The sequence below is a fragment of the Pholis gunnellus genome (genome assembly GCF_910591455.1).
Source record: "Pholis gunnellus genome assembly, chromosome: 20".
Taxonomy (NCBI): Eukaryota; Metazoa; Chordata; class Actinopteri; order Perciformes; family Pholidae; genus Pholis; species Pholis gunnellus.
Window position 1 is genome coordinate 14,062,919 of NC_136547.1, and position 22,004 is coordinate 14,084,922.

The 22,004-nt window shown below is 42.3% G+C and overlaps 1 protein-coding gene across 1 annotated transcript in view; it reads left to right on the top strand.

Moving 5' to 3' along the window:
* Positions 1-22,004, top strand: part of sema5a (sema domain, seven thrombospondin repeats (type 1 and type 1-like), transmembrane domain (TM) and short cytoplasmic domain, (semaphorin) 5A) — a 108,683-nt gene that overhangs the window by 35,433 nt on the left and 51,246 nt on the right. Inside the window, exons 3-7 of the mRNA XM_079181799.1 lie at positions 2,488-2,587; positions 4,857-4,902; positions 13,077-13,139; positions 15,796-15,894; positions 20,605-20,818. Coding sequence (XP_079037925.1) covers positions 2,488-2,587; positions 4,857-4,902; positions 13,077-13,139; positions 15,796-15,894; positions 20,605-20,818 — 522 coding nt within the window. The remainder of the gene's footprint in view (positions 1-2,487; positions 2,588-4,856; positions 4,903-13,076; positions 13,140-15,795; positions 15,895-20,604; positions 20,819-22,004) is intronic.

A 22,004-nucleotide genomic window follows, 5' to 3' on the forward strand; every position in this document is an offset into this window, starting at 1 on the left:
GGTGAAGTTGTTCGTGATCTCCCAGATATTTATTTCACCTCTGCTAATGAAAATGTATTGGCGCTATGAAACCTGGAGCCAGTCGCGGAATGTTTTTTCCGCTCGCAGTTCCCCAGTACTCCTCGCTGGAGACTTGAAACGGAACAAGGGGACATGTCTTTGCATACAGTGGTGCTGTCTCGCAGCAGATGATATTGTTTTGTTAGGAGACTTGGAGTTTGGTCCCACTACGTGAGCTGGAGGAGGCAGATGTTCTTTGGAAGCTCCCAGTTTTCTTGTTCTGTTTGTCTTCGTTCTGAATCACCAAGAAATCCCACGTTTGTCACCGAAAACCCCGAAAGTACCTGCTTTTGATGCAGTCAAGGGAGAGCGTGCTTTCATTTGAAACGCTGTCTGACAGGTGTGCCTGAAGAAGCAGATAATGTGTTGCAGGGAGGATATTCAAGCTGTCCTCTCCCTCTGTACTGGCCCTGATGGAGAGCTCCCTGGTAAATTAAAAAAGTCCCTTTGAAATCTTTTGTCTGGAAATAAATCACAAATGGAGTGATGAATGATTTTACAGTAAATCACTGTCGCAACTGTAGCACTGCTAAAAACTCTGCAGGAGTTCTGGCACCTTACTCAAAACTACTAATTTCTAGCTATCTGGAGGAAATGTCCCGTATATGGGGATGATTTTTGGAAGTGTAACACGACAGTATGAGAAGAATACGTTATTATGGCTGCAGGTTAAGCGTGTGACGAGTAATGGGGATAACACGTCACTATAATGACTGATTGACCACCCTGGACCTATCGGGTAACCGGGCGGTAGACAGTCCGGCCTCATCGCTCTGCAACCATACGAGGCCTGTGATTCGATTGGTCAGGGGTTAATGGGCCGGGCGCCATGAGCACAGGCATGTTGTGGATAAGATGTCAGTGTCTGTCTGGGATCTCTCTCTCTCTCTCTCTCTCTCTCTCTCTCTCTCTCTCTCTCTCTCTCTCTCTCTCTCTCTCTCTCTCTGTATGTATTCACCATACCAAGGTCAATTTCCATAAAAACCTGACTCTCATCGGTCTTCGTCCTTCATCCGCAGTATACATTTACATGAAAGCAGTCACTCAACAGTAGTGATGGTTTACAAAAATCAAATGCCTGCCCACTGAGTCGCAAGAAGCTAGATTTCAGTATTTTGAACATGTTCACTTATAAATGGAGGTTTCAGGTGTCAGGTTTGTTTTTGTGAGGCTGAGAAGCACTAATGTAAGTGTGCTTTGATCCGTGGAAAATTATTTTTTGAATGAATGGATTTTTTCTACCAATGACAGCTCTTCGATTTTTTGTTATTTATTCAATCTCCTCTACATTTTCTTTAATAGGAGAGCCAATATTTGCATCATGGCTGATAGTTTGTTTTGTTAAAGAATAGCAATTACACAATGCTAAACGCTCCTCCTGCCGTGTTGATAGCACAGAAATATAATGATCTATCACTGTGTCTTAATTGTGCAAAAGGAAAAAGAAATCACTCAAAATAGTCGAGAGGACTTTGCAATGTGTAACAAAGAAGATTATTAAAAGGGATGGAGACATGTTTTATTACTTTAAAGATCATTTTGGTCCCCAGATATTTCACTTAAGTAAGAGCACCGACACCACAATGGAAATTACTCCATCAAGTAAAAGTCCTGCATTCAAAATCTCACTTGAATAACCGAACATTACTATCAGCTGAAAGTACTAAGTCTTAAGAGTAGATGTACTCATTATGCTTGCTCCTGTGAGTGTATTACTATTATATATTGAATTATTAGATTGTCACTGATGCAATAATTTATAAGCAGCATTTTAGAATTGTAGTTGGTTTGACATGGAGCTCATACTCTATATACTTTTAGGTAGTTTAAACTATAACAAAGCATTGTATTTCACCAACTGATTTTATGTTTTGTATGTCAAATCTGACAAGTGAGTATTAACTAAAATGATTGAATAAATGCAGAGGAGTGGAAGTGTTTCAGTAAGTAGCATGAAATGGCAATGCTTTGTTTAAATTTGACAAAGGTTTTGACATCATTGACATACTGTATGTAGCAGGTACACCGACACCCCACGCAGTCCATTATATTAAATCAGCCCCACCTCTTCAGACCGTAACTGCCGGCTTTCCAGAAGTGTTTTCACCTGCCAATAATGCAGCATTACCGCCCTATAGCTAAAGGCCAGAAAATGTGTTGTCCATGTAAACTAATTGTAATGCAAGATACAAGTGCGATTGCTCAAGTGTTTACAACACAAATGTTTCACGTAGGAGGAATGGTAACAATCACAACAAAGGCAGTCATGGGACTTGCTGCTATTATGAACTTGGCCTTTCAGGATTAGTCAAGTTACAGCAGCCCTTTGCACGCACCTCATTCATCGGTACAGCTGTCATCGGCAGTCATAAACTCTCCGCTCTGATTGGCTCACACTTTTTTTGTGTCTTGTGATGTCGTTGGCAGAGATGGAGCCGTGGATCTTCAGGTTCAAAGCAGAGGGCACGGTGGATTACTCACAGCTGACCTTCGACCCTGGCCAGAACGAACTGATCGTCGGTGCCAGGTAACCCATATATGAGTGTGTTTTTTTGCTCTTTCTCTTTCGTTTTTTTGTGTCTCTCTGTTTTGCCTCCCGTCTCTTTCTTTTGTTCTCTTGTCGTTTTATTGTCTTTTCTTGATCAGTGATGATCAGTCAATAATAAGTTTCTCTTGATGTCTTCAAAAGACAGAGAACATTGGCTTTGGAATTGTTTCCAAGCCCGTTGTCTTTGTCATGCCCAGCCAAGTGTGTATGTGTGAGTCTCTATACGTTCACGCTGTGTGAGTCTCTGGCTGATTCTAGATGAAGTGCGGTCTGCACTTTTCTTAATGGCTTGGTTGTCAATAGAAAGAAACACTCACCACAACGTGAACAAGAGACAACAAGGGAGCCAGCAGGAAGGTGAGCAGCAAAACAAACAGAATCAAAGTGAGCCCAGGGAATTTACTAATGCACCCCAGGAACTTAGATGGAAAAGGCTAATCAAGGAGAGTGTGTATGTGTGGACAGATGAAGAGCAAAGGTCGAGGAGGCGAGTGGATTCTCACTGAAACTGCTGACAAAAGTGTGCTAATAATAAAACACATGTGCAATGTCTTTTTTTTTTTGCTGCCAATCTTTTCTTCTTAGCTATAATTCAGCCAGTTCTATCAACACATGGTATTTGGAGCTCTCAAAAAAAGAAAATCTAATATCTTATATTCTCGGTGCCAACTCACCAGCCAACTGTGAAAGGCGTTGTGGCTGGATGGATGGCTGCAGGCTGGGTTAGAAGTATGAGTGATAATGGAAGGAAAGAGGAATCGATGCAAATATCAATAGAGTAAAACAGGGGGCCGCCGCCACGCTGAGACCTGGCTGATAGCCACTCTTCAGGAGATTGATAGATCTCGCTGAAAGTGTCGTATGTGTGTGCAAGAGCGTGCATGAACATGCTCAAAGATATGGAATTAGTTATCTACTTTATGAAAAAACAATTCTTGCTCTTTCAAAATGATTGCTGAAATAAGAGCACGTTATGGGCTGTTGTTAAAGCTATTCCAAAATCTCTGCCTGCAGAATAGATTTTTAAGCAATGCAGAGAAATAAATCTTTCAGGTCGATTTCTAAAAAAGGTTTTTTGCTGTGAAATCCACCAAACTTACCAGATGTTAAAGACAATTTTCTTTTGCCGGCATGGACTGACAAGACGGAAGTCTCAAAGGGGGAAGGAAATCACGATGAATTATGCTTTTAGTCCAAATTGTCAGGTTTCATGTGATCTCATCCAGGTAATGTTGTATAATGGTTTTAGTAGACAGCCGAGACATTGTTAGTCAGTATACAGAATATTCCTCTTGAGAGGGCATTCATTAGAACCTAATGTTTCTTGAAAAGTTGTAAATGCCAATGAAACGGTTTTGTTTGTGCTGTGCAAATGCGAAAGGCTTCAGGCAAAGCAGGATAGACACTTATTAGTGAGGTTTCACCGCCAAGCTTTGATTCTATTTCTTTATCTCTCTGTTTCTCATACACACAAAACTCCAGTAGAATATTCTGTAAAACTTCTTAGCACTCCTTCATCCAGTCTTTCTTGCCTCCTAATTATGTGTTGAAGAAACCGAGATGTCCATTGTTTGCTGCAGTGGTTGAATCCAGCCATCCACTGCATTCGGTCCCTATGAGAACCCCGATGAAACTCGTACAGCTTCTAATGCCACCAGTGAAAAGGTTCATTTGAACTTATAAGTGGGGAACACTTTAGAAGCTTCAGAAGCAGCCATTTTAAACAGGAACTATACCGATGTTACACATAAAGTGTGTTTGCAGGTCTTGGATTGTATTTGTGGATATGTGAAAGTTGTGTTGTGGGTAATGTAGGCGCCAGGTTTTGACACGAAAGAAGAATGTGTGGAATAAAAAAGACAATATATCCGATTCTGCTGCACCAATTTTGATCATTTTTCAAACTGTCCCCCGTCACTTGTATAACGACAAGGTTATGGGAGTGCAATGCTAAATCGGTGGAAGAAACTCTTCTCAGTGTATCGACATCCTCTGAACCGTTTTCACCCCCAACTTGCTGTTTAAGCAGTTAAAGTCTGTATGCTCCCTTTCGGGAGGTGAAAATCCCTTAGTGCTGGTGGCACCATGGGTAGGGGGGTGGAAATGAAGGAAATAGAGAGATAACACAGGTTAAAAACTGTACAGAGCTTTGGCCTCACAGCAGATATGCTGTAACATCCACACATCCTGGTTTATTTGAAGAAAATGGCTCCATCAACTCACATACTCCTTTTTTTTTTTTTTACAGAAATCACCTCTTCAGGCTCAATCTGGAAGACCTGACACTGATCCAGGTGAGTGCTAATTCTCTCTTGCTCTGTCTCTCTGATTCTCCCTCAGTCTGACTCACAGAATCTTCTGAGCGAGTATGTGCTCACTGCTCTCTGCTCTTATACAGTGACGCTGGCGCAGGCATCCAGAGCGCTGCCTGCCTTCCAAACAACGCTATAGTTGTAGCGTGCTGCCAGCTCCCACAACTTTAAAGCTGTTACAGTAAAATGGTTTAGCATTTCACATGTCACAACAAGTTCCCATCCAGCGGAGTGACAGTGGGTTCGGGCGACAGTGCTGTGGGTTGATACACAGACCGAAGGGAAGAGTGATGATATAAAGAGTAGACAGCATAAATACCCTGCGTGTTTAAATCCAGTTTACAACCGTATATGACACATACTCTGCAGCTGTACTTCCCCACATCTTGTGCAATGTCTTTTAATACAATTCTACCATTTTGGTTAAGCTCTCCTGCTGGTGAATCAAAGGGTCTGAAATATTAAACAGCAATTAAAGAATGCCAGCTTCGGGGCTAGAGTCCTGCCTATGGTGACATGTTGTAAAATGTGCACTAAAATGCTTAAATACAAGTATGCTTGAGGTAGCAATTATTCTTTTTTTTCCCCTTCTCCCACATGTTGTCATTCTAATTTTTGTCTGCATCCTCTCATTTTTCTTCTTTTTTTTTACCTCACTTGTATGAGCCCACATCCCCCCCTGTGGCGCTAAGCATTTTGTGACCCACTGAGTTACCATACAAACATTGACAGATTGAGGGGTTTATTGCTTGACGATAGCAACCAGGCTTCTTTAATGCTTTGACAACTCATGATGTTTGCCATTTACATCCTGGAACACCAGGGGAGAGGATGAAGAGAGGAGAGAAAGAGTAGAGCTGGATGGAACAAAAGGGAGACTGGAGGGAGCGCTGGTGATATAAATCTTCCTGGAAAGGGAAAATTTGAAAAAAAACGGTCCGACGAAATAAGAGGCAAGACTGAATTTGCTGGATAGGAAGGGGTGGAGGTTCAGCACGCACAAAGGAATCAGAGAGCAGTGAGACAGCACACAGACAGAGGGAAGCAACCCCTGATGATTCATGCGGCCTTTTGTGGTCGCTCACTGGGACACAAATGCTTTTTAAACAAGCTCCGCGCCATCCGTGCATCCAATCATCCCTCCGTCCTTATTTCATGCGCTCGGCTGGCGCTGCAGAATCAGAGAGGAGATTCCACCGACCCAATCAACCCCTCATCTCCAAGACATCTTCTCTTAAGAGAATAGGACCTGGCAATCCCTGGCAATCCCTGTCAAGCCCCGGCGCCAATTTAAGGTGACCTGTGCCCTCGTGCCTGCTTTGCATTTGATTGGACCGGGGCTGCAGAGTCAAGAGGAAGGCTAAGTTCAACAGCTGAAGTGCTATTCTTCTATTCACCTCCCTCTGAAATCCTTTTCTCTTCTTCCTTCTTGTTCACCCTGGCATAAAGCAGGAGATTAATTGCAAAGAGATTTGGTTGCCTCTTGTTGCTGGGTTGTTGGATATGAAAGACTTGAATGAATTTCCCCTTTGGCACCCATTGCGCCACTCACATTATGCATTGCTGATTGATCAAATGTAGTTGCAAGGGACCATGGTGCTGAGCGAACAAAGAAAGTTTGAGCACAAACAGTCGTTAGTAGCCAAGCGCATTTTCTTTTGGTTGCACCGCTGTTCCAAAGAGTTGCATGAGGCTCTTGTTTTTTTTCTTCCTTTCCCGCAGAAGGAAAACAAGCTAAAAGCTACACCTACGCTTTTCTTTGTGATTTCAACCCATCCCCATGCATCAGCCATGTCAGATATTGCCCAGTGGCGGTGATTTGTTTCTTGCATGGCTGGCAGCGTGAAGAGGGAGGCCGTGTATGGTTTGACAGAGCACAAGGCTTAGAGCCGGTGTAATACAAACAGCCTTTAATACGCTAAAGAGGTGGATATAATTACCATATGATCGATGACGGGCTGATCTCATTTTGTATGTGCATGCATGAAACATTTGTGAAAACAAGGACTTCTGCTACATGAAGGCAAAATGAATCCCACCCACTTTTCTTGCCCTTGGTTGCAGTATGATGAGTTGTTTTCAAGCATTGTGCAAGGTGGATAAACACTGAATGCTTGGTAGGCTTACCATAGTGTTATGGAGGGTTTAGAGTGTAGTGACACTGAGGGTGGTAGCTAAACACTGCTGGTCTAACCCGCTCTATTGCACATATCGAGTTGAGACTCACAGATCGATAGGCCTGAGTCCAGCAACCGTAATCCCTTCAGTAAATGCCCTCCTAGCTTGGAGGTAATAAAAAACTGAACAAGAACATCAGATGTCGGAGAGAGTGGGGAACTTTGTTAAAAGAGTTGATGTGAAGCCATCTGAGAACGTTTTACGCTTTCATTGCCCAATTTTAAGGCTACCCCTCTAATTTTTCCTTCAGTGAATCCTGGAAGTGGAAAGGGTTCAGTCACTTATAAAAGAAGTCACTTTACACGTCTGTCTGAGGAACTATTGACACGTCAGGAAGACACTTCAAGAAAATCGAGAAAATCGTCCACGTTACGTGAACTGGCTAGCATGTACTCGAACTGCATGGCAATCAGTTTGAGGTGGGAAGAATCAGACCTTGAAACATAAGCAAGCCCTTTGGCCTTGATTGGAGTTAATATCTGACATTTGAAGTTTATTTTCTGCAAGCAGTCTGGAGAGACCTTCCTCTCCCTGTCAACCTCCACCCTCATCCTCACTGATCTGGAAAACAATGTCAGGAACAAAAGGTGGATCATTTTGTCCTTGCTCCCCTTTCAAACCTGTGCAGCTGAAGTGAAAACAAAAGAATACAAGGACTTAACTCTCTGCAGAATGCACAGTGCACAAGACCTTTAGAGCTAGCTCGGCCAAAGAATAAGCAATAAAAACGACAACCACAAAGCGCAATATCCTTCCTCCATCTACAGGTGAATCCCACTTTATACCTCACATCTGTTTGGTATTGTCCTTCTTCCCCTTCTGTCCGTCATTCAGCTCCCTGCCCTTGTCTGCTGCCAACGTTGGGCAGGAGAATCCTCACTGTCCACTTCCCATTGCCCACTGCAGAGAAAGGACAAACACTAATGAACTGGCCCTTCTGCATTTGCATTGTGTTCAATATACCATCATGCTGCCAGGGCTGATGAATAGCCAAACCAGCTCGATGTACCACTCAGCGTTGTGTTTCCGTCTGCCCATGTGCTCCCCAAATAATGTCCTTTGACGTCGTTGAATACCCTAATGCAGTGATTCCCGTTACCTGCGTTTAGCTCCATCTTTACCCTTTCACACCTGGTATTACAACAGGCTGCACACTTTCATGCTGTTCCGGAAAGCTAAAGTATCTAATTTGCAGGCACAACAAGAGCTTGTTGAATTCACAATATCCGCAGCAACGGCGCTAATGTAAGAAGACATTAAATGAAGGAAATGTAAGAATCCAATATTAGCGCGCTGTTTCCCTGCTAAATCGAAACAGGATGCAGACACTGCGGCCGAGTTTCAACAGAAACACTGTGGCACAGCCTTAGTCAATAAGCACTAGGATGAGGAGGATCAGTCGCATTGTTCGCCATTCGATACAGCACCAGAGGAGAAAAGTAGTGGATATTCACTCCAGCCTCTCTCTGTTGACACGAGAACTCTGTCCATAAAAGCTCCTCTTGGCAACAGTCACTGTATGGTGTTGAGATGTATATTGTGCCTCCATTTTTCTTCACTGCCCCTCTGTATAGTGTGGTTACGACGGAAAGGGGACTCCAAAGCAAACAAAAGGCTCCCCCCTCCAGTCACACATTTTGTATTTCATGGGCATGCCTCTTGCAATTATAATTCGTCAGACAGACAGTTAGCGCTGCTAATCAGTAGCTTACAGAAACTTTCCTCCATAGCTCTGGAATTCAATTGCTAGACCCAGTGACTCGGCCATTTACATATACACGGAGGGAAACGCATCAGTGGGATTGGAGATACAAATACCAGCACATTCAGTGGAGATGTTTAATCAAAGTAGTAAGAGGCCGAGCAGGGCGTCGTTACAACTCTGACTTATCTTCTTATGGTGTTATGATGATACGTGTAGTGACGCAGGCCTACACATTCGCTGAGACATGACATCAAGACTGATTTCATGTGTAAATCTTTCAGCAGCTTACATCAGCAGACATCAGTGTGAATAGTATAGTGAATAATATTGTGCCAGCACATCAAAAGGCAATATCAGCTATTCATAAGACAGATTAGATTTCCCCGGTAGGATTTGTCCAGCTCTCACTCTCAAATCGCCGTCCCCTTGTAATGAGGCACACAGCCAGTCGTTTCATAGGAGCTAGACAGCTGTCAGAAGCGAGTGTGTTCTCCGGACCCTCTTTATGCTAAATATATTCAGTATCATGTCTGGAAACAGTGCTGTTTTGAAATTCAGCTCCTCACTCCCTCCTCCTGTCTCACTGACTACTTCACTCTGCCCACACTGTCTCCCTTGTTCTGGCTGACTCCTAAGTTGGACTCTGTTTTGTCTTTGTTGGGTTTTCTTTTTTTTTTTGGTCTGTTATTTTCCATTATTTTTCTTTTTTCCGTCTTCTCGTCTGTCTCCTTCTATCTCCCTCCCTGCCCACTCGCTCCCTTGGTATCTGTCCTGAACGCACCTCGAACCACAATAGCCTCTCAGTGTGAGCGCTGACGAGAGCACAATGGTTCATCTCTGAGGATTACAGGGGACAGTAGAGAGGGCGGACACTCGCAACATAACATCTTGGAACATCTTATTTGTTATCGTCCCTGAAGCAACAAATTACTGCTACCGACTGGGCCAAATTCTCTCCGCCTCTCTCTGAATTTATACATCTTAATCACATTCTCGTTATGTTCACTTTATTCTTGACTGTAAACCTTTTGTTAATAAAGAAAAGGACTCACCAAGTGATTGCTGAGATATGACAACACGTTCTAACTCCCCACTTCTTGAATACCAACGCTTGGTCAGTGGCCTGAACTTCGACCTATTACGCTCTAAGGAACCCCTCTAACGTCAGTTTTGGACAATGTGTCAGTTTTGGCTTTCTTTTCAAGAAAACTGGACACTATTTTCCAAGATGGCACTAAAGATTGCAGCCACTACATCAAAATTGATTCACAGTCCATTATAATATCTGGGGGCTTGCAGTTAACAGATTGACTTTATGGTTCAACTTTGATCTACTGTACTTCTCGTAGTCACTCTCAGTTTTACAACCAAATGAAACAGGTTGAGACAAGCTGGATACATGTTTGGCTTGTTTACAGCGAGTCTCATAATCATCCATGTTTATTTTGGGGTTTTTTTGCCCTGGCTGTTGTAGTGATTTTACATACTGAGTGAATGAGTACTATGTTATCATACCCAATGAAATTAATGAAAATAGATGGTTGTAATAAACCATAATTATCCTCTAACAGCTGTATAGCGCTTCTTTTTCCTCAATATCCGACGGTTGCTTCTCTCCAGAGACGATTACGGTGCCATGATGGATATTTCATTTTCTTTTGGGCCAATTCGCCACCATGCTCAACTCACTAAATGTAATCCCGGTCCTCTCTTATTCTCTCATCTTCTTTGTTTCCCCTCTAAGTCTCCATTTCCGTTTCTTAAAGGTGACAAAGGCACAAAAAACTGTCTTTGTAATGCAGCTTTCTATTTATTATTTAATGACAGCGGATTCTAGACATATTTCTGTTCAAGACATATTCATCTTAGTGGCTGAACAAAAGCATGTTAATGAGATTCTAATGTTTCTTAATGGTACTGGCATTTGTGATTCTGTTCTTCAGTCTGGACCATTTGAGGCAGGGCAGTGAGATAGGGGGGCTTTAGTGGTCAATGATGCCAGCATATCCCCCACTTACAGACCTACGAACATCACCCCTTTCAGCAGTCATAAAGTCGATTTCTGAAAGTCAAGATGAAATGAAAAATGCCTTTTTAACCCTTTTAAATCATTTAACATATACTATATATATAGCCTCTGCCGTCAGTGTATGAACGTGTGTGTGATTGGGTGAATGTTGACATTTAGTGTAAAGCACTTTAAGCGGTTAAAAGATGAGAAAGGCACTATTAAATCCATTAAGTCCATTTACCATTTAAATGCTAAGCCCGCCCACCCACATTTTAGCAGTGCAAACAAATGCGAAGGATTTGATTTGGATCTGTACACTGCTCGAATATACCGTTTCACAGGGGAATACGTGACAGTGCAGTAGCAGAAGACACTCTACTTTCCATTCTACTGGGACTAGAAGACGAAATACTGTATACTACCTGCTTTAAACTAATTCAGCTGATGATAAATCACATCTTCGCCCCGTAATGATAAAAGCAACCACTTTACCCCCATTAATGTAATTTCAAGTTTTAATTTTGCATTGTATTATGATTGATTTTTACCCTGAACATGAGTGAGTAAGATTTCGGGCCATTAGCAAATCCGCCCCCCCCCCCCTCCCTCCTCCTGCGATTAGTGAAAGCACTTTTCAGCCCCTAAATTCAATTCAGCTGGGACACACTGTGTGTGCAGGCTGTGCAGCTTGTGCTGATGTGTGTGTTTTGTGTCAGTGTTGTATGCACGGCCCCAGAATAGCCAGCTTTGGCCTGGAATGTGAACCGACACACGCCATACACACACACACACACACACACACACACAGAGAAGAGCGAGAGAGAATCCAGCTCACATTAATACTCCATATCTTATCCTCCCTGAATAGCACCCCTCACCCTGAGCTCTCTTCGCTCTTTAAGCTCCCTCCTGTTACTGCCTATGTGTGCATTTATGTATCAGCGTGTACACACGGGTCGGGTGGCTCTACTCCTCCCAAAGGCCAGTGGGGCGGAAAGCAAAAGCCTTGTCATAAAACACAGGAAACTCAGAGCCTGCTCAAAGAGGAAATTAAATAAGTTTTCCTCAGTGCTGAGGGGGGCTCAGCTTTTGTTTTCCCTCTTTTCCTGGCATAAAACAGTCCTGATACCAAGGTGAAATCTAATATTCTCTTTCGGTTCGCGATATTTACTATATTCCCACAGGGAGTGAGTTCCTGAGCCTCTGGCCACTAGCCAGGTTATTACTGCAGGAAACTCTTGTCTATGCGGCCAAGAAAGAAGTTCAATAGTTTCACTTTTAGAGATTTTTCGTGACTTGGCGTAAAGTGTATTGTTGCAGCGGCCAATTTTTCTGTTAAGTATTCCTCTGTCTGCCAGTCGGAGCCGGTGACAGTGATGGCTAATTCTGCCTGTCACGAGAGTGAGTGTCTTAGTGGCCCGGTGCTGTCCCGAGGCCAACACTCATGAATAGAGAACTTCTGTCGATGAGAAAGGCCCCCCCCCTAGAGGTCACGCTGAAATTAAACGGTAGAAATTGGAGCACGCTGGTGTCTTCACCCCGGGGGAGACGTGTCGAGGTTTTATCTTCTTATTCCTCTCCCTCCTGTAGTAAAACGTAAAAGGCGGCCTGCTGTTTCTTCCTCACATTTAAATCACGTTGACATCCTACTCCAGGGAACTCACGTGTTATATGCCTTCAAGATGCTCCTTTTTTTTCCTCAACCATAAATCAAATCGGGCATCCGGCTCGGCGCAAATTTGTCACTCGTTTCTTGAGCTCTCTGCTTGGTATGCGCCTTAATTGGATTTTGCGTCTGTATTTAAACTGGCTTATAAACGTGCGTATACTGTAGTCGGGTATTTGTGAGTGTCTATATGTGGGATTGAGACCACAGTGAAGCAGTAATGTCAAATTAATTTCCTGTTAGTTTCTGCTTTAATCCATTCCTCCTACTCACAGAATAATCAGCACCCAGAAATCAATGCTTCACCAGCATATCTGACTTTTCGCAGTATATGGTTTTCTATTACATTTGTGACCGTGCTCCATGTTTTCTCTGGCATTTGTATTGCCCCTGCTATCTCAGACAAAGTCACCAAACATTACACTGACTTCAAAAAGGTGGGAATTGTGCGAGTTGAGAGCCAGACATTGTTTTCTTTTGGTACCCTGAGCGGCGTTCAAAGTGGTTCATGGTGACATGGGACCAACGGTTTCTGATGTCTGCTTCTTCTTGACGGTTTATTGGGAGCCTTATGCTGCTTTTCTTTCTCTCCGCAGGAGGCTGAGTGGCACTGCGATGAGTTCACCAAAGGAGCCTGCTTCAGCCGTGGAAAGTCTGAGGTGAGTTTAAGTGATGTCTGAGCTGTTCGAACGTCACACTTTTATAAATTGTCTTATCTGACACTTTGCCCCATGGTGAGAAAAACAAGTTAGTGTTAAAGTGATGAAAACAAAAAAGAATGTCTGTTAAAAGTACACTTCATGAATTTGGTTCATGTTTGCGACTTTGCGGCTCACTGAATCTATTGGTTTTAATAAAGGCAATTAAAGGGGTATTCAAGCAATTTATTATCCCCTTAAGTTTGTTGGTGTGTGAAGGACAAAAAGCCTAGATCCTACACTTCCCATAATACAACTCAATAACATCTCTTTGTTTTGTGCTCCCTATATACAATATGGCTAACAAACTTCAAACTCCACACTGGTGGTAGTGTAAGAGTCTACAAACATGTTAGTGGCTCCGTCAGGCTGTACTTGAGCTTCCCAACATCAGCATGTTACTATTAACAAAAAGACCACATGAATGAAAGCTGTCTCCCAGTGGAACTGAATGCCCCTGATGTCAAACTTTCCATCCAGCGAATCAATGCTACAGAACAGCTACAGAAAATAGATCTTAAAGATAGAAATCACAGATCCCCCTTCATTTTTTACAGGCAGTGTTCATCAACTCAGCTCCAGAGAGCACATCAAATAGCTCACTAAAATGTAAGAAAAATGTCAAGTTATGATGAAACGTCTTGAAGACTGAAAGCAATGTGGATCTCTTTATTCAGCTTTAAAATACAGACTCTGGGAATTCCTGCTTTGTATGAGAGATCATCCTCAAAAAAGATCTAAATGAACTCCGCCACACTCCTATTTATAGGCCTTTTTAAAGGGAGTTCCTATTGTTTTTGTAGTTTCATTTTGTGCAGAACTGTATGTTTTTGTACGTGGTTAGCTGGCAAACTCCTGTACCAAACAGCTGGTTTAGAGCTGAACTTGACTTGTAGGTGAACTGCCCAGCCCTGATCCCTGTATGTGTGTGCACCGCTGTGTATTTATCCTCCTGTGAAAGGTGGTTAGGGACCCATAATAGGCATGCTCGGCCTGGCCAGCATAAGATAGCTGTTGTGAATTACAGACCAAAGCTACCTCAGTCCTTGAGAGTCACTGCTGTTGCCCAGAGTCAAATTGTTTTGCTCACTGAGGATCAGGTCCTGTGATGTACACTAAGAATAGCATTAAAAGACTTCATTCTCCGGCAGTTGACAGGTCCGCCGATGGTTTATTACCTAGCTCAGTGGGCAGCAATATACCATCGCTTAAGCTATTATACAGATACCGTGCCTGTGCATTGAGTGAATTTACAAGTGATTGTTTTTGTTTTTTCCCTAATGCACGCATCCGCTCTTCTCTTGTGTCTTTGATTTATTTCAACCGGGAGAAGAAAGGAGAGTTAAATTGACTTGACAGGACGTGATTGCAGACTCTGTTTTTGTTCTATAATGCGAGAGCCAAGCATAACAGCCTCTGTATTACAGTACAGACGTGGAGCATTTGTCACGAAGTTTTTGTAAACAAGTCAAGACCGTTAGGCTGGGCAAATATTAAATATGCCGTTGTTTACTGCAGAAACAAACTGCAGGGGAAGAATTTAATTATGCAGACCCCTCACAAGCCACCCTCACTCCTGCATCATTGCGCACACATTTACACAAGCATACAGTGCACAATGAACTGCACAATCAGCACAGATATATAGGCACACCTAACACGTTTTACGACCCACACAGTGTTTTGAAGAGGCACACACATGAACGCACATACTTAGGCTGTGCTTAGCACCGGGGAAGAGTTGTTTTATGAGTCAACCTTCATCTTGATAGGGGGAGATAAAATCCCTTCCCCTCATTTCTCCCTCCACCTCTCCAATGGGTGCCCTCTACTTCTAATGCAGACCCTTGAGAGAGGGGGAGGTGGTGCTGCCCTGGGCACGAGCAGATTTACAGGGTTTTAAATTTCTACGAGGGTCCCAACCCAGCCGTGGCCCCTTTCAGATGGAGCAGACCCAATGAGTTTATTACCTTGTCCTAGGACAAAAAAACAAACGCCGCTCTCTGACGTGAATACTGACTGCTGTTGTTTTGTTGATGGGAATCGCCAGTAAACCTGCACGAAAGCCCTATGGGCGACGTTGCAAGTTCATGACGTTCAGCAGCAATCAATCATTCAGTCAATCATTCACCACGTCTGCACCGCTTTATTTGTCGGGTGCTTTAAACCAAGCGCTGAGCGGTTTGCTAGAAAACCCCAGGCCAAAACCTCAGAGGAGGCGCGAGCCAGGAAAAGAGTGGTTAACGTGTAGCCTCCTTCGCCGTCATTTAGAGAAATCTTGTTTGAATTGGTGAATGTCAAAAGCATGCCCAAAATGCTACAAAGCTGTGGCAATCTTCTAAACTAACCCCGAGTGGTCCTTTCTCACGTCTGCTGCATTTATCTGTTCTCCACCTCAATCAGATCCCTCTCCAAATCTGGTCCCTGTTGAATTAAGATGTGACATGGCTAAGCCGTGTGGGCATTAGCCATGATTTGACTCTGTCAAGCTTGGCCACGTTGTAGGTGTTTGTCTCATTTATTGGCATGAAGTGTAATTTTGTTTCTCTGCCTAATACTGCGGCTTGTCAATGGATAAATAATGGTGCTGTTGCCCTTTGCCGGTGTGTTTCCACAGGAGGAGTGCCAGAACTACATCAGGGTGCTGCTGGTGAATGGGAACAGGCTGTTCACCTGTGGAACCAACGCCTTCACCCCCATCTGCACCAACCGAACGGTATGAACAACAGCAGCGTTTCTTTTTCTGTTGTTTCTGTTTTTACCCTTTTGTTTTGAAGGGTTCATGCACATGCTAATTATTCTTCACCAAATTAAGGCTTCTGATTCAATTTAAATTACTGTGTTGTTTTGTTTCTTTTTTTTTGTCAACGATTATAGTTCAGTTGCAAATTGGCAAGTCTCGTCTTTCTTCTTCATTGTGCTCATTTCCTCCAAAGTATTTGAGCTTTTCCAACCCAACACTTAATCTGGTCAGTTAATCAAACAGTGCTAGACCGTTGACACAAATGAAAAGGAAAATCCATGAGCAATAAAAGGTATTATTTCTCTGTTCAACACAATCATAGGTTTTGCCAATACAGCCTTACTTGGTGTGGTGGGGCTAATATCACCATTAACGTCACATTATGTGTCCTCAATGGTGGCTATTTAGCAAAAGTGGAATTTGAAGGAATGAGGGAAATTTTGGAGATAATAGAATTGTAGAAAGATTTAGGCATTGATTACTATTAAAACACAGTGATAAGTGAGAGTGCTGTGGCCAAACTAAAGAGCAGTGATAAAGGAGCAAGCAGACACGCTAACAAGGCTATAACCGAAAACCACGACCATTCTGACTCGCTTTATGCACTTAACAGTCCCTCAAGAGTCTCCGACATATCAATACTATTCTTTCTGAAAATGGAACAAAACGACTATAGTTTCAGAGCTTGAGACTATGAGGTCGCCTCACCAATTGTACACTGGGCGTACAAAGATAAAGATTCGCAACAAAAGATTTATCTAACAAGTTGTCGGGTTTAATACAGTGCAGGATGGAAGTTGACAGCAGCCATAGTTGCTCAGTTTTCGTTCTTTTTTTCTCTTATATGCCACGTTCGTTTGTCAGTCACACCTAATAACCCAGGAACACATCTTGATAACTCATTATCCCTCAGCAAGAGTGATATTTCAACCTGGGTAAGCTTGATAACTTCGCAAATATAAATTGAAGTGTTCTTGATCAAACTGACAATGTCAGATAGAAAAGGCCAAGGTTGATCAACAGGTTTAATCAAGATGTGATGGAATTGTGATCTTGATATCACAGGATTTAACATAGTGTGGCTGTTCTCGCTTCCTCTAGTGTGCTGTCAGGTATGTAAACTAATTATAAGATGAATCTTATTTAGCTCGGTTATTTAAGAAGTCGTGTTTCTTCAAAATTGTTAAACATCATAATCAAGATATTGCCTGAAGCTCATTACTCCTGATAATATATCCTGGTCTCATCTGTGCTGCTTTGCCCTTCTTCATGAGTCATTGCCATTAATTAACTTACTTTTTTTGTATCAAATCATGTTGTCTTTTCTTCTTCTATATCTAGTTATTGTAAGGTACCATGATTTCAGTCCTCTCCCTCTCATGGTTAAACACATGCAAGTATCAATACAAGTAACTGAAGTTTTTTTTTTTTTTCATCTAGTTAATGACAAGTGCCCACTGAAGTTCAGTAGAGACCAGCATTTAAAATGTCAGACTATTGCTTACCTCAGAACACATCAAATACGTATGTTTTCTGTGGGATTTCAGAAGAGGAGGCTGCAGGAGTTTACCATGATGATGACATTTGTTTTGGTCCAAAAGCATTGCACCCAAAGGTCATGGGCTCATAATTACTGTTTACCGCTGTGAAAATACATATAGTTGAAATGTCATGACATTATTATAGCAGTATTTCATCGGGGGCTGTCATATTTACTCACTGAACGTCGTTAATGTGAAACACAGGTCGAGCACAGCAACAGCGATGGAATCATGCTCAGACAGATTTACTATCAGCTGTGATGGATGGACAGATGAGGAGCAGAATATTGTATTAGTTTAATAAGTGCTGGGAGGTTACCGATTAAACAGCTGTTCATTGCTCTGACTTTTCGCCATGCTGCCACGGATGATGAGGAGGAGGAGAATAGCAGCCTGGAGGATGTCTTTTAATAAAAACATAAAAAATAGCACATTTCCGGCACTTTAGCTTCTTATTATTTAAGGGGTAGTTTGGGTCAGTGGACTCTTTGGTTTCATCACGGAGTACGAGATTTATAAGAGTAGCAGGAAGAGTTATTTTTGCCAATTCAAATATCACATGAATTCAATACATTTATTTTTGCTTATTTGTACGTTTGCACAATTGTATGTTATGTGAGGAATCATTTAATGTCTTTCAGAATAATAAGACAAAACGAAAATGTTTCATCGATGCCACTTAAAAAAAACTGCAGTCTTAACATAATTACACTTAAGATATCTTATCATTCCACTGCACCATCAATTGGAATACACTTTCATAATAGTTTGTCATTTTGGGAAATACGCTTATTCACTTTTTTATTCACGTTTTGAATGAGCAGAAATCGTAATCTCTAAACTCCAGCGGTTTATAAATAATTAAAATTAATTTATGGATCACTGACGTATATATAATTTAAGGAGATCACATACCCAAACAAAGGACTCAAAAGAGGAGGGAAGAGTCAATCATGTCCACATACGTGTTTACTCAGCGGAGATTGAAATTGAGAGAAGTTGATCTCCAGGAGAATAAATATTTGAAAGCAATACAGAATGCCTAAACGCCTTACTGCATTATATTCCATTATATTTATATATTTTCACTTGTCATCTGCCGCCTGGATTTTGTGTTTTCCTCTACATAAATACAGACATTTCCATCATAAATTGGGACATAAAAATCACCACAATGCAGGAAATAGTGTTTGACACTCAAACCCCCCAAATTAATGAAACAAAGCCTGGGGTTGTACCACTGACAAGGAGGCGATAAGTACGTCAGTATGACAAAATAGCTACGTACAGCAACAGAATTTATTGTTAATTCAAAGTTCAGAGTTTATTTAACTCTTTCATTCTTTTCACAATCACTTGACAGACAGCTGCTAGGATGTGTGTTGCATCAACGGTGGAATATCAACGATAATCCTGTTGCAGCAGGTCCAAGGGGAAATAGCTTGTGGCGGGATATCCTGTCATAGTGTGAAGTTAAAGATTCTCTCAACAACCACAATAGCCTCTCAGTAGCACCACACATAGCACCCAAATGGCTCTCACAGCAGTCTGTGAGTTGTCTCCTTCTAGAAAGTCTCTATTAGAGGGATTCAAAGTCACTTCAGTGTTCTACCCTCACAGCTGCTGGGCGCACTATAGAGACGACTTTCACTCCACTTCCTCAAAATGCAAAGGACGCACTGCAGTCTTTCTATTTATCACTCCTCCTCTTGTTTTTCTAAATGAACCCAATTGACCAAAAAGTATCTATTCCGACCCACAGAATTAGTCCGTCAATACCAGGCTTTCATCTCAGACCATCTCATCTGGCAGAGCTCAGACAGGGCTGCTCTGTTTCGCTGTGGTTTGGGTGGAGCAGAGGTGGCAGCAGTTAACAGAACCCTCCATCCAAATTGACCGGCTCCAGGAAATTGGCTAAAGAACTCTTCCCCCCCTCCAACACTTGCGTCGCATGGCATCTGGCCTCCTGTGTAGAAGTCTTGTCTACCAGTGGATCAGTCGAAATGTGTGACCAGAGGCTGAGCTGTGAATCTTTCGTTGCGCTGCCACTTGAGGTCCTCTGCAACCACGGAGGAGTCAAAAATGTGGAGCCCTGATTGATAGAAAAGTAATTGGAGATAGAATAATTTTAATGATCATTTGCGGATTTTAAAACCTGAGATTGAGTGCAATCTTTTTACTCATGCCTTTGCCCTCAGAACTTAGATGAACTTGGATGGAAGCACAAACCATGAGCTAATCCTCGTATACGGTGTTTACTTTTGCACCATAAAATATAATTGCAGCTTGGATTTAAAAAATGTATGACTTATTTTTGGTATTCAAGGCTGAGTCACTGAGCTATGGCCTGTTTTTTTTTCGTTGTTTTTTTAAACTAGGAACCAGTGCAGTGTGTCAGGGCTAAGCCGAGGTCATGCAGTAAAGTATTTTAAAAAGCGGGGAGTTGGATTTGGCCTCATATTCAAATGCAGAATGCCAGGGAAGGCATCTCACATCAAGCCACTTTCTGACTCAGAGAGGCTTCTCAAAGATGTGGTGCAATAATGTTATAAACAGACAAACAGCTGGTTGTCCTGTAGAGACACCAACCACACCAAGAAAAACTACTCTTGCAGCCAGCCAAGAGTAACTGGATATAAGAAGCCTGTTTTAATAATTTAACATTTTGACTTAAGACAGCTGCTCCGTTTGTGTGTTTTATGCCGCTAATGACTCTAAATGCGTTCTCTGATTAAGTTTGCTGCTTCTGAAGGTTTTCCTCACATACTGTATATAAATATACATCGTTATGGGTGTTTCGCAGTAGATGTAAACTAAACAAGACATAATGAGAAGTATTTTTTTTTTAGTCTGTCTGCATATTGGCAGGAACAAACAACATTACCAGACCTCTCCGGTTTGTTTTTTAATTTCGCACTTTGATACTCTGTCCTATATTTTTCTGCAGTATTTCTCTGCAATGATCCATTATTTAGAAATAAGGAAAAAAATACATCTTTGTTTATTAACTCAAAGGATACTCCTGTTACAATCAAAATAATGTTCTCTTAGTAATATCTAGGCATCGCCTGCGCCGATGCTCTTTCCAGTGTAAACACGTTCGCCCCCCCTACCTCAACCTCTTCTTGTTCTTGCGTTGCAGCTGACAAATTTGACAGAGATTCACGATCAGATCAGCGGGATGGCTCGGTGTCCTTACAACCCCCTCCACAACTCCACTGCCCTCATCACCTCCAGCGGGGAGCTTTACGCTGCCACGGCCATGGACTTCTCTGGGCGAGACCCCGCCATCTACCGCAGCCTGGGCGGCCTGCCCCCTCTGCGCACGGCCCAATACAACTCCAAGTGGCTGAACGGTACGGGGGCTGCTAAAGTGTTGGGTCCAGATATAGATGGAGATGTTACTGTTTATGTAAATGTATGTAAACACAAATTGGCATTTTTTTATAGAAAGAAACCGTAAAGGAGAAAATTGCTTTTTAGCTTTTCCCACATCAGCTATTGAGAATCAGCAGCTTGTGGGGATTCAGTGTTTTGCTCAAGCATGGTTGATGCTTATCTAACACAGAGTAGGAATATGTCTCTCTTACTTGAAGGATCGTATTCCTCCTCAAATCACCACTGTGTTGGCAAAGTAGTGTAGCAAATGCTGGAAAAGAAGATCATCTTTTCATAATTGATCTGTTGCATTTTATCAGTAAATACAATTATTTCGAAAGTTACGAAGCAACTAGCAAATCTTTATACTTATCTCACCTTTTCTTTGAGGAGCATGAAATTGTGAAATTGTCAGGAATCAATGTAGTTTTCCCTTAAAGTTCAGACGCACTTCAAGCACAAACCTCCTCAGTGCAGATTGAAGAACTTCAGACAGCTTAAGGTGTCCAGCCTACAGAGGAGTGGGTCAATCAGTAGCTTGTCAGCAAGTGACTTTTATCTGATTCACATTTAAGCTAAATTGAAAAAATAAATGAAAAGCCACCACATACATTGCGTTGCAGCAACCTTCTAGGAAAAGTTTTAATAACTAATTTTATGGCGAATTGATTTTTTTCCCCCCTTCCGTCTCCTCCTGCACTGCCCTCCAAAGGTGCAGAGAAGAGGAGGGTTGAAATGAGGAGGAGGAGGGGGGGGGGGGGGGGGGACACTTTCATTTAAGGGTGAATTAAATCACTGTCAGCGAGAATAAAGTATGCGGTTTAGATCAAATAATGTCATACATAAAAATGAACGCCTTAGCTGTGACAGTGTCGTGGAGGTCGCGTGTTTCAGATGGGGGTGAAAGCTATTACGCTACACCTGTTTTGGTCATTTCTCATCCTAACCTTTAGGTTTAGGGAGTGAAAAATGAGTTTTCTTATTACAGCACAACGCCATTAATAACATGGCCTGCAGTTATTAATCCTGATCACCTGCTGTTGTGTGGGCCTCACGAACCCCGCAAGTCAATCAGTCATAACACATACCCATTCGCTCTCCCACTCACTCTTCCTCCCACCGCCTTAAATATTATTCTTTCGGTATTTCTTCTTCCTCTCCCTG